At 33.8% G+C, this 14,466-nt stretch overlaps 1 protein-coding gene across 1 annotated transcript in view; it reads right to left on the reverse strand.

Moving 5' to 3' along the window:
- Positions 1–14,205, reverse strand: part of LOC106459910 (tensin-3-like) — a 118,138-nt gene extending 103,933 nt beyond the window's left edge. Inside the window, exon 1 of the mRNA XM_022386483.1 lies at positions 13,614–14,205. Coding sequence (XP_022242191.1) covers positions 13,614–13,712 — 99 coding nt within the window. The 5' untranslated portion in view covers positions 13,713–14,205. The remainder of the gene's footprint in view (positions 1–13,613) is intronic.
- Between the last annotated feature and the right edge of the window lie 261 nt (positions 14,206–14,466).

Consider the following 14,466-nt stretch of genomic DNA (forward strand, 5'->3'; position numbering starts at 1 on the left):
GTCGTTTGAAGTGTTTGAATAACCTCACAGGTTCAGTTACAACCTAAGGCATTTTCTTCTTTGTAATTTGCATGAAGCAATTTATGTTGAGATCATTCTGGTCCTAAAACAGCAGAATGTACTGTCAACCATTTGTCTTATGGTTGCACGAGTAAATAATATATATATATATATATATATATATTTGCATTTGTGCTTACTATTTTCATGTTGATATTATTACCTCTGTTAAGCATTTCTTTGAAGCCTTCAAAATTTTGTTTCCCAGTTATTTATTCTTAATATAACGTTTTTTATTAACAAAAATAAAAAATAAATTAGTTTGACGATTTTGTGTATTCGTGAAGTAAAAGAAATAGCACAGCTGAAGGAGGACAAGTATTATTATTATAATTATCCAGGCCTCCGCAAAAGAAACAACTATTGCGTCTAGTTACTGATTGCAATCTGGACATATATCTTTACATTTAAAGTCTGTTTGTTTTTGTAGTTAAGCACAAAGCTACACAATGGGTTATCTGTTCTCTGCCCACCACGGGTATCGAAACCAAGTATTTAGCGTTGTAAATCCGCTGTGCCACTGGGGGGCTACATTTACAGCATTAGTTTGACACGAATATCTACAGAGAGCCAAAACCGGAGTTTCACTTCTTTTGTTATAGAAATTATCGTTTTCCTGTAAATTCATGTATGGTGGACATTTCTTTTAACTTTAATTAAAAAAAGAAGTTCATCTGATTCAGAACAACAAAAAGAACGTAAACATATTTGAAACAATCATGCCAATAAAACAACAAGAACAAAAAACATGCCAAATCATTGTTACATTACATAAGAAAAAAAAAGAATAAAAATAATACTATCAGATATACTCTTAGATGACTAAATCTTCTGGGTTCTATGATAGATTGTTTAGACACAATACTCATGATAAAACTATGATAAGTTGAATGGAATGTAACTGCCTGTTGTAGAAACACATGTGTAGAGGAAGAGTTTCGAAACGTCGTCCTCTACACTTGTGTTTGTACAACAGGTAGTTGCCGTCCATTCAATTTAGTTTCATTCAATCTTCTGAATTGTATCTGATCTTAGATAAACACCTGTAGGTTCAGCTTTAATATCGCTTCAAAGGCAGTCATCTTTCAGTATAATTATAGAAAGAGACATATATATATATATTGTAAAATAGTGTACAGGATGACCGAAGAAAAAGGACTAAACCTATAATCTATATCCTCTAAAGACGTAGAGAGAGAGAGACGATAGAAGAAAATAAGTTAAGACATCTTAACCCATCCCTTTAATATAACTCTTTCATCCACAGAATTATCCTAGTAGCCTTACACTGGATCCTTTCCAATATGCCAGTATCCTTTCTTAGATAAGGAGACCAAAACTAATTAGCACAGAGATAGAAAGTAATTATCCCATTCTCTTTTTACTTGTAAGTAAGTTGAAAAAAATTTACTAGCTTTACTACTAACAACAGAGCACTGTTTTGATAGCTTGAGTAACTTATCCACCATGTTAAGTAACAAGGGACTCTTTTTTTCAGTCACGACATTGAGTGTATTTCCATCTGTATCAAACTTGTGATCTAAATTATGATAACTTCAATACGTTACATTTACCTCACTATAATTAAAGTTTATTTGTCAAATATTTGTCAAATTTATCATTTGATCCAAGTAATTTTGTAGCACCTCAACATTATCAATACAGATAGAAATATCTAAAACTTTAATCTTATCAACAAGCTTTACCAATTATGCCCCAATCAGTAACATGAATGTAAACAAGTAAAACAAAAGCCTACGTACTGACTCCTGAGACACTTCTCCAGCAAGGAGTCTAGTTTTACTGGACTCTATTAATATAAACTTTGTTTTATGTCATCTAACTACCCTACAATTCAATTAGTTAAACTTTCGCCATCCTCCACAAATGTGATTTTATTAGCTAATCTTCAATGTGTATTCTTATCAGAAGCTCTTTGAAAATCTAAGTACACAATCTTTCCATTGTCCAGATAAGGAATATCCTCAGAATAAGATAACGCATAACTTCCATTTGGTGAATCCTCGGTGGCTTTCATTTGTATCGTATTTCACTAAATGATTTTGTAAAGCTTCTTCAATCGGGATTTAGAAATCTTCCCACTACAGAAGTAAGACTTAACTGGGCTATAATGTTTAAGGCAACTCTCACTTCAAGAAATCTCTCTCTCCCTCACTATTCAATTCCAGTCAGTGTGTATATAATTAAATTCTTCTAAAATTATTGTATCAGTAATATTATTATTAACAACCTTATTTCATTATACAAATTCTTATTGACCTCATTTGTCTGATCGGGTGGCCAGTAACAATTGTCAATTAAAAACTTTCTACCCTTGAAACCTCTGATTGGAATCAACATAGATTCAACTTTTAACCATTTTTAATGTATTCAATCCAACAGGTTGCATTTCATACCTTATATATATAGGTCCACCTCATCCCTTATTTTAAAAATTACATCACTATCAAATTGCTTAATACTTGGAGTTTCAAAACAATTCATATTATCAATGTTCTCCAAATCTAACCAAGTTTCAGTAATTTTCATATGGACCATTATATCCTAGTCATTCATTTCAACCAGAACCCTAAAATTGTGCCTAATACACTTAATTGATATTAAAATAACTTGAATCTACTACGTTTATCTTTAAACCTGACAGACTTATCTTTAGAACTGTTACTTAAATTATGCTCTAAATCTTTTTCCAGTATTTTTATTGCCATACCTACATTAACCAATTTGTTTCCATAATTCTTCAAGCTTCCTCATCAGTATGTAAGTTTAGTTTAAACCACAGTGTATCCTTAATGAATATTTTCAGAACTTCTCCCAAACAGTTTTAGTATAAGGCTCACTCTTACCTGGAAAAGTATTCCACGGGTCCAGCCAGCCTATCTGTTTTGCTGAGCACATCGCTGGTAATCTTTTATTTAAGCCATAAATTCTTTAAGCAATTCATTCCTGTATCTAGCCTAAGAGAGAACGCCAAAAACAGTGATATGCCTGTTTCTACCACAAAATCTCTGAAGGAATCTTTAAACTTTGTAAATGGCTCTTCTAATTACAACTTACAACATCATTCACATCTATATACACTATAGAAAGAACGCATAAAAACCATTTCTAGTCCTAGTCTTTCTAGTCTCACTATTACAAATAACTTTATCAGTTTACTTAATGAGTCCCCCAGGACCTCCACTATGTACTATGCAATCCTCTTGATCATCTCGTTCCTCATTGCAAGCAGCTAAATGTTCAACTTCAAACCTATTAGAAACTGGTGTCTGAATGCTAACTGAACCCGACTTTACAGATCTAACTCTTTATTACTTAGCACTCTCATTGTCAGCCTACTCCAAGGCAACCTTCATTCTAACGTTTTCCATATCTTGTCTTGCTCCTTTGAATTTTGCTACTTATCTGATATTTTCTACCTTTAGAGGTGCAGTATTATCCAAAAATGTCTCTAACTTACACTAAAGCCCTGTAAGAGAACTATATCTTTCTGAGCCTACCACATAATAATCAATATCATTATTCTCAAACATAATCCAATACTAGAACTTATTGCACTCCGCGAATTCCACTCCATCCACCCAGAACAATATCTAACCATATTGAAATTTTATTACTAATTACTAGTCTTTGTTCTATATTATCAATCTACTCTTAGTAACTGTATATTCAAATAAAATTATTTCACAATTCGCATATAAATCTAACGGTAAAATCCCCTATTAACTAATACTTATGCTATTACTTACTAACGTTATTACCGTTTATAATTACATGTAACTACTTGCTAATTTGAATAACGTACTAATGTATTAAACAATAATTTAAACTCTTAAGATATATTTTCTTTTTCTACTTAGCTAACACTAACGCCAGTGATAATTTTTTAATTATTTCAATATAATATGTTTAGTATACTATTACCTATTACTAGTAGTAATAGTATTACTACCGAAAAACAGTAAGCTAGGCTTAATGGTCTAGTGTTAAGTCTAATGTCGTTACCTTAGGCTTAGCTATAAATAAAATGCTCTCACAGATTATTTATATCATGAAGATTAAGCTCTATAAAAAATATTATTATTATTTTCTATCTCAAGGATGGGTGGGTTAGATGGAGGGAATTCCGAAGGCGATTGATTATACGTACTTCTTTGTTTGGGGGCCTTGATGGAAGTGCGTCATTTGCCCCTCCTCATCAGCAATAGCCCTGTATTAAGTTTTTAAAATCAAGTTGTGTAAAAATATAATCCTCTTTATACACCTTTATTATAGAATATATTATTCCTTTGACTTGTTCAAATCGTCTGCATTTAATTAGAAGTAATATTAATTTGAGAGAAAGTGGGTAATAGATGGACTTAACAAAAGAATTGTTGTAATGTATAATTAAGATAAGAAGACAAGGGGATGCCTATGCAACATCAGGTATCTATATTATCTTTGGACCTTCTAGAAGATAAAGGGTAGACCCGTACAACAAATGGAAGACATCGTCATTAAAACATTTTGTCTTTCGATATAAGTTTGCTTAATGTAATTAGTTGAAGATTCACGAGCAAGTCTTGCTGTTTAACTCATTCTGCCCAAAATAATTGTTCGTAATCAATATATAACGTAATATTATGACTAAGGGATAGATACAGAAAAAGGAAAATACATCAATTTATGTCACAAGGGGATACCTTCATTTTCAGTACGAAAAAAGAAAAATTAAACGGACTACTTAAAGACTGTCATGCGTACATTCATAAGATATTCACTTTAAGGAGATGTGGAATAAAAAGTATATTAAAACGAACATTACAAAGCAGAAAGTCATAAAAGATTCGACCATAGCTCAAATGCAGATTACGTGTGATGTAATGTAACAAAGAAAATTTGGAATATATAAAACTATTAATGTGCGATGTGATGTAACAGAGAAAATTTGAAATATTTAAAACTATTAATGTGCGATGTGACGTAACAGAGACAATTTGAAATATTTAAAACTATTAATGTGTGATTCAACAGAGAAAATTTGAAATATTCAAAACTATTAATGTGCGATGTGACGTAACAGAGACAATTTGAAATATTTAAAACTATTAATGTGCGATGTGATGTAACAGAGAAAATTTGAAATATTTCAAACTATTAATGTGCGATGTGACGTAACAGAGACAATTTGAAATATTTAAAACTATTAATGTGTGATGTGACGTAACAGAGACAATTTGAAATATTTAAAACTATTAATGTGTGATTCAACAGAGAAAATATACACTACTACATTTTAGTGAGAGAAGATGTACTGCTTAATTATAATTTGTGGATAACGGGAAAAGGTGAAGAATGTGAGACGTGACAAATGAACTACTCCATCACCACACGGAGAATTTAAAAATAACTACTAATAACTAACATATTACCCAAGACAGCCCCAAAGAGTGAAAACGTGTTATGAAATATTGTTACAATTTAAAATGTGTTAAAAGTTATTTTCACAATACTATTTATCTGTGGAAAAGGCATTATTTATACGAAGGGTCTTGCCCACATTCTCACCGGTGGTGAGACTAGATTCTCGAGATCCGGAACGACTTTTCTACAAACACACCCTGGGTGGCCTGACAGTATGCTTATCTTCTTTGATTTTTTTCTTGCTTTTTCATGCTTATCAACACAGCCAAAGGCTTAAAGGTTCCTTTAAAAGAGCACACACAAGCGAACGTATGACATATTGGCGTTGTTTTGACACAGTTCTTAACAGGATGATTTTATACATTTACAGAATATTCTAAGCAACGAGAAAATGTTGTTAACATGCTTCTATATTAATGTGGTAAAAAAAAAGAGACAAAGTTAATTAGTAACTGGTTCAAATTATTGATTAGTTGGAAGTTGCATAGCACAAAAGTAATGAAGCAAGACCGTTAGCATCACGACCGGAACAAAGTTACAAAAAAAAAAAGTTATTTGGGGACGAATACTGTGCAGCACGGGTCAGTTTTGTGAATTCATAGCTATATTGTCACGCGAAAACGCCTTCGGTACAATAGGAAAATAATGATACGGAAACTTCAACAATGAAAACAGTCATTAACATGCAACTATGTTAGAAACTACTGAACTGCAGGCTGCCTTTTATGATGTGTGATAAGTATTCATTTGTTGGCAACTTCAACAATGGAAACTGTCACTAACATACAGCTAGGTTAGAAACTACTGAACTGCAGACTGCCTTTTATGATGTGTGATAAGTATTTATTTGTTTTTGACATGCGCGCAAAACCTCACAAGGGCTGTCTGTTCTAGCCAGCCCTAATTTTGGACTGACAGACACGACTAGAGGGAAGGCGGTTAGCTAGTCAACGAAAACCACCGCCAACTCTTTGGTTACTCTTGTCTGATCAAATAATGGGATTTGACAGTCACTTTTATAATGCATCCCCGGACAGAAAGTACTGGGCGCAATTTTGCTGATTCGTTAAATTTATAACCGCTAAAATCTAGCAGAATTAAAGTAATAAATCAAGAAGCTCAAATGGATACAGATAAGACTACGATGCACGTGTTTATTTAAAGAGTTTAGGCTCTTCAGGCTACACCAATGACTTTCAACCACTGGTACACGTGTACTGGCGATACATGAGGATGTTCAAAATAATAAAAAAGCGTTATTAGAAAAATGAGGATAATTTAGATAATTCACTTTTACATCATTTATTTAAGCCCTCCGGCGACCCTCCTAAAATAAGGGGTTCTATCCCTGTAATAACTAGAGCACAGATAGCCCCATTGTGAAGCTTTGCGATTAACAACAAACCTTCATAAGAAGATAAATAAGAATCAGTTATTTCGATTAATATTACACAGAAAGATTTGGTTTAGTGAAGAGTTATATAGACTGTAAACGTTTAAAATCAATAATCTAAAGAATACGTTAGTGCTTATTAAACTTTTTCTTTTACATAATGTATGTTTGATATTTCTCAAATAATGGCATGGCATCGTTTTATATAGCTAGCTTAAATATTGACCAGTTTTTTTTTGTTTGATCTATCTTTTATATTGTATATTGACCGGTTATAAAAGTGCCCTCTAGTAATGGTTAGCGTTTACAAGAGTTAGAAAATATCTGTTTGAATATTTTAACCCAAAGTTAACACTTGTAGACTGTAAACCCCACCCAGAGACAGTCGTAGAGACAGAAAATGGCCGATTTTCTAGCCACGCCCTTAGCTGTCGATAAAAGTATATAAATTAGATTTCCACTTGTGTGTTGTAAGCAGTTTACACAGCATTCGCGTTCCAGTAATCCGGCAAGCCTTGATTTTAACAAACGTTGTAACTTTCACTACCGTTGACATGATTAAGTTACGCGAGCCAAACGCTAACCAACAGCTGTTACAGTTCGACTCTTTTGAGAACAAATAAGTCATTAAAATTCTCCAAATACTGGGCACATTGCACGCATACATACACACATACGGTACTTCTGACACGTGCGTGAAAGGATTAATCATATCGTTTAATAAAACCTTTATCGCGAAAAAAAGACGTAGAATATCAGTAATAAATTTATTAAATAAACGAAAGAGTATATTTGACACCTTCACATCCGATTTCCTTGCATTGTCGAAGTGTTTTTAATTTTTAAAAATATCACGCAATGGCTCTAAAGACTGAAAAAATAAACAGTAATTAACACGATAGAAATGGTTACGGTTTAACGTCACAAAATAATATAAGTAACTGTAACACACGTAATTATAATTCAGTTGGCCTAGGGTGAGTTACATAACAATATTCCTATACGATCCGACATTGTTAAGACTTGTTTTCGCGTCCACTCACTGTTGGAAAAAAAACCAAAAAAACTCAATTTTTCATACTTCTATATCTGCTGTGTTATTTGTCTTCAATATAAGTTTCCGAAGGTTCGAATTTTACTATTTTATCTTCGCGTTGGGTAACCCTGTGCACTTACTAATTTCTTTAGGAGCCTAACCCTGAACCCTGCTGTAGGGTCATGAAAAGACAATGGTTTGAAAGGTCACTTCACATAACAGTAACACAAAGGCAACACATTCGTTCATTGCATGCTTTTCTGACTCTAAAATTTCCAAAGCAACGTATTTCAAAGATCAAGACTACGCCTGCGATATCTAATCCTCGTCAATTTATAAATTTACTCCCCTGCTATCGACGCTAAGCCTCTTTTGTGCAAGTCTCACAGACGATTGCACGTTCTCGTCGCCTCAGTGCGTCTTCTTTGTAAGAGAAAAAGCGCTTCAACTTCAATACAGTTATATTCAATCTGTCATGGGATAGTATAACGTTCGGAGGGAAGGTCTTTCACCTCTTCCCATTAGATGTCAATGAAGAATTCCTTTTCATCGTTTTGATCTCTGCTAGCGTCTACATATTCATGCTGGGTGTGTGAGTAACTTCGGATAAAGATAAATATATATATATATTGCTGAAAGTCTTATATAAAGCATGACCTTTATAATTATAATTAAAACCATGTGATTTAAACCTTGGTGTGATTTAAACCTACGGTTTGCATTCATCAATATATCACGATTTCTCTAGGAATCGGATCACAGTTTCCTAAAAAACCAGATCATGGTCAAGTAGCTTGGACCCATTAATATTTCATGATTTATCTAGAAAACAGATTAGAACTAAATGGTTTGGACCCATCACTATACATGATTTCTATTGAAACCAGATCATGGTCAAGTAGCTTGGACCCATTAATATTTCATGATTTATCTAGAAAACAGATTAGAATTAAATGGTTTGGACCCATCACTATACATGATTTCTATTGAAACCAGATCATGGTCAGGTAGCTTGGACCCATTGATATTTCATGATTTATCTAGAAAACAGATTAGAATTAAATGGTTTGGATACATCACTATACATGATTTCTATTGAAACCAGATCATGGTCAGGTAGCTTGGACCCATTAATATACCATGATTGCTCAGAAACAAATATCGTATTCAGATGTTCTATTTTATTATGATTCCTCTAAAAAAACAAAAACGAATATATCTGTAACAGACATCGGACAGATGTTTCATTAAGAAATCTGAAACTTTCAGAATTATATAGTAAGAGTAAGCTTAGCCCTAAATGCCTGATCTGGCAGATGGTATGGCAAAGTAATTTAGGATTATCTCTCAGCGTCTGATTTAGTAGAAAGTATGGAAAAGTACTTTAGGATTATCCCTAAGTATCTGATCTGGCAGATGGTATGGCAAAGTAACTTAGGATTATCTCTCAGCGTCTGATTTAGTAGAAAGTATGGCAAAGTAACTTAGGATTATCCTTCAGTATCTGATCTGGCAGATGGTATGGAAAAGTACTTTAGGATTATCCTTAAGTGTCTGATCTGGCAGATAGAGTGACAAAATGATTGAGGATTATCCCTAAGTGTCTAATGTAGCAGATAGGGTGACAGTGATTTAGGATTATCCCACAATCCGATTTAGAAGATAGATGGAAAAGTGCTTTAGAGAGGTCTGTAGCTCTCAGAATAGCACGTTGTTATTTCTAAAGAAGAAAATGATAAGAGATAAGCAAAGTTTCACTCAGTAAGTTAACAGAATGTATAAACACAACAAACAAAAGGTGCAATTAAATAATCAATGTTAGGAACTTTTAACAACTCTACGTAAGAAGCAAATTTTTCAAACAGCGATGTCTTGAAACTGATTCCACATACATATACACTGAATATTTTATTTTAACATTTCCTGAAAGCATGCTGGATGAAATGGTGTACTCTCAAAGCATGTGAACTGGGCGTTTTAGTTGAAGTGTACTTTAGTGCACAGTGTTATACAGCGTGTGAAGAGGGCGCTTTAGTTGAAATGTGCTTTATCGCACAGTGTTATACAGCATGCTTTCAGGAACAAAATACTCAAAGTTTTGTTGTTGTTTCCAAATTATGCTTCTCTTAACAGCTGTAGGAATTATTTATCTTCGAATTTTTAATAAGTAAACTTGGCATGCATACACGAAAAAAATAACAACAACAACTATTTAATAATATAACTGATAAACATCAGTATAGCCGAAAAGGACAAATTAATAGACCTGTGCGTGGCTGATTGCAATACAACTTAATGTAACACTGGGAACATGAACATATATAGTTACATAGGCCTAAGTCATTTGCTCATTGCACTGCAATATAGATATAGCTACAGATACGTGTATATATACACACATATATATATATCAAATATTCAAGGAATTTCATTCCGTTTTTGACTGGTTAACAGTAAATTATCTTAAAACAGTAACGATGAGAAAACCGATAAACAGTTGAATTACTTCTTACACATGGGTGTTTTATTGAATGGCTAAAATTCCAAGTTTAAATAATGTTGCACTTGTTTTAAAAGCTTAAGGATGTAGGTTGGATTATATACTACTTTAAATTAATTAGATGCTTAATTTACGAGTTACGCTATCTGGTTTAACCTTGTCGTTTGAGCTTTCTGATCAAGAAATAAAAAGCCAACTTTAAGGAACAAGAATTACTTATCATACCTAATGGTCTATCTAATAGTGAATCTAATGTTTGATAACATTAGGATCAACTAGCTTCTTTCAGTTGGCTGCAAATTGTAAAAGAAGGTAGTTTAAAGATGAAGTTGTAGCACTCATATTTGCTTTAACTAATTTATATGCACCTAGATACAAAAATAATTCTGACAAGTTCATTATGCAATGCTCCTGGTGAAGGTCACCTTCATTGTTGGGACAATACCAAATACGTATAGACTTTAGTAAAGGCCACGTTCATTGTTCAAAAATACCTTGTACTTGCACTCTTTCAGTGTCAGCCATAATTATTGTTGAAGCTATACCATGTACTTGTAGACTTTTAGTGAAGGTCACCTTCATTGTTGGGGTAATACCAAATACTTATAGACTTTAGTAAAGGCCACGTTCATTGTTCAAAAATACCTTGTACTTGCACTCTTTCAGAGTCGGCCATAATTATTGTTGAAGCTATACCATGTACTTGTAGACTTTTAGTGAAGGTCACCTTCATTGTTGGGGTAATACCAAATACTTATAGACTTTAGTAACGGCCACATTCACTGTTCAAAATATTTCGTCTAAGTACTGAATATATCTCTACAAATGAATGTGACCTTCACTAAAAGTCTACAAGTACATGATGTAGCTTCAACAAGGAATGTGACCGACGCTGAAAGTCTACAAGTACTGTTTTTAGTGTCGGTCACATTCAATGTTTAAAGAACTTTCAGTACTTGAGACTTTTAGTGTCGGTCACATTCATTGTTGGAGCTATCTCAGTACTTGTATACTTCAGTGAAGGTCATATTTATTGTTGGAAATATCTCAGTACTTGTAGACTTTCAGCGTCGGTCACATTCCTTGTTGGAGTTTTCTCAATACTTGTAGACTTGCCCACCAGTGGCACAGCAGTATGTCTGCGGACTTACATCGCTAGAAACCGGGTTTCGATACCCGTGGTGGGTATTGTGTAGCTTTGTGCTTACCTTCAAACAACAATATCTTGTGGACTTTCAGTGAAGGTCACATATATTGTTGGAGAAACATGTAGACATTCTAAACTAGTTTCTTTTCACATTAGTTGTGAATATTACAGCATTTACAGATTACCATTTATATTTTCAACTTGCACAAGTTGAGTTATATTTTTTAGGTATCTACTTTTTACAGAATAGTTGTATACACAAACTATATTTTTACAAAGCGTACCTCTTTGATAGTTTGTCTGGGCCATTTTTACTGCTTTATGAACATCTCATCCTAAATCACAAGTTTCGAAAACATTTTCATTGGTATCAAGTTGGCTAAGAAATAGAAAGATGGAAAAAATGGGCAAACAACTTTCAACAATGAACCATTTATTTTTTCCTCTGCCGCTATTTCAACCATAGACGGAAGGTCACTGACCGGACAAATGTACAAATCAGATTACATCAAAGAGCATCCCTGGGATTGCTCTAGTAATACTGATAGCAGCAAACTTTAGATCACCTCTTAGACTAAACATATGGTCATTTAATAAGGAGAAAGTGTATCTAATACGAAAACACTTTAATGTTGACTGATTATCTGTGAGTTGACAGCGCCCATCAGCTACTGCGTATAATAATTCCGAGTCATTTCGAGGCATGTGCTACAGACATTTACATTTATATGTTATTATTATGTTGTTCTTCTTCTTTATTACAATAAAGTGCGTGTCTCACATAAACAAGAAAAAGTAAATTAACGCACTGCATGCTGGTTATATATTGATATATAGTCACCCACTATAGCAGAGGTTGTTAAAACTTAGAATAAACTTGTTTTACGTTTTACAATAGTTCATCGTACTTAAAACTCCTCGCTTACGAAATATTTAAGTACACAGGCGTCGAAACAGGAGGAGGGAGGGGCCCCCATTTCCAACACCCACCCCATAAATTCCGTTAATTTTGAGACATCCCTCAGTTGAACTGAAGTCTAATAGAAATTATGACTCACCTATAAACAAAAACGACAACAACAAATAATTTGGTAGCTGGAAATCAAGAGTCGAAAAGATAAGATAACGAGATTAACGTAAGAAATTGACAGTCATGTAAACTGGTCATTGAATTGCTTTATTTTCACATTTACTTCGCTTGGGTTTTTCATATCTTGGAATTACCTTATCAAAATGGGCCCAACTCAATACTATAATTGTAAATATATTTCTTCATTTAGGGCTTACTTTTGAAAGAACATTTTCTGACAGGTTTGGTTTAATTCTAGTTTTGGCCAGTTCTATATAGTTTGCTTTCCACGCTTATGGAGTAATCGTCGAAAATACTAAAAAAAAACATATTGACTGATTTCGCTCTTCAAACAACCTTTTAGAACGAAATCAAAAACAAAATTAAGTCAAACACCTTAACTACTTTTATGTGAGAAATTTAGAGCTCTCCATCCCAGAATCTCTAGCAGACAACTTTAGACTGTTGTAGGTCAAGATCAAACAAAATTAAGTCAAGCATTTTAACCACTTTTATGTGAGAAATTTAGAGCTCTCCATCCCAGAATCTCTAGCAGACAACTTTAGACTGTTGTAGGTTAAGAGCAAACAATATTTATTTTTGGTACTTTAAATAAAAGTATCTTCATCAGCCAGCGTTCGTTAGATATTGGTAATTTGTTGTTAACAGTATAGAAAACAGCCAAAAGGGCTTGGAACTGCACAAAGGGATTGACTGTCACCTTTTTGTAACACACTCACAACCTGTTCCAAGAGTGGGTGAATGTACTATGATCGAGAATTATTTTACAAAATTCGACATTGTTACACTATTTTCCTTTTTTTTCTTGCTAAACATGAATGACTTGAGATAATATTCAAGCTTACTGCTGAGCCATCGAGGATTGGAGTAGGGAAATCGGATAGAAAAACGTTTAGAATCATCACGAGTTTAAAGAAATATTGTGTTAAAAAAAAGAACATAAACACTGATTTGGCCTACCTTCCTGTGGCAAGAACACCTGCAGTTCGGAGAAAGGCTTCTGTCTGTTTGAGGGCGCTGTTTGCATTTTTTCCTGCGACGAAAGCACCCCCACAACATTATGTATGGAGATGGTAGTTGCTATATATTAGTTACTAAAAATAACAATACAGCCCACTTTGAATTTAAGGAGATTTTTTAAGTTACATCACAATAGACAATAAGTCAGTAACTTTCCTAACTCAAAAGATTTCCATGCTGTAACTACGGATATATTTTAACGTCCACTCGTTATGTCGCTCAGGCAATCTTTCCTCAACGTTTTAACTTTCACTGCAATGTGATGTCGCTCAGGTAATCTTTCCTCAGCGTTTTAACTTTCACTGCAGTGTGATGTCGCTCAGATAATCTTTCCTCAGCGTTTTAACTTTCACAGCTTATCACAATGTGATGTCGCTCAGGCAATCTTTCCTCAACGTTTTAACTTTTACTGCAATGTGATGTCGCTCAGGTAATCTTTCCTCAGCGTTTTAACTTTCACTGCAGTGTGATGTCGCTCAGGCAATCTTTCCTCAACGTTTTAACTTTCACTGCAATGTGATGTCGCTCAGGTAATCTTTCCTCAAGCGTTTTAACTTTCACTGTAGTGTGATGTCGCTCAGATAATCTTTCCTCAGCGTTTTAACTTTCACAGCTTATCACAATGTGATGTCGCTCAGGTAATCTTTCCTCAGCGTTTTAACTTTCACTGTAGTGTGATGTCGCTCAGATAATCTTTCCTCAGCATTTTAACTTTCACAGCTTATCACAATGTGATGTCGCTCAGGTAATCTTTCCTCAGTGTTTTAACTTTCACTGCAATGTGATGTCGCTC

Source organism: Limulus polyphemus, unplaced genomic scaffold (assembly GCF_000517525.1).
Source record: "Limulus polyphemus unplaced genomic scaffold, Limulus_polyphemus-2.1.2 Scaffold680, whole genome shotgun sequence".
Taxonomy (NCBI): Eukaryota; Metazoa; Arthropoda; class Merostomata; order Xiphosura; family Limulidae; genus Limulus; species Limulus polyphemus.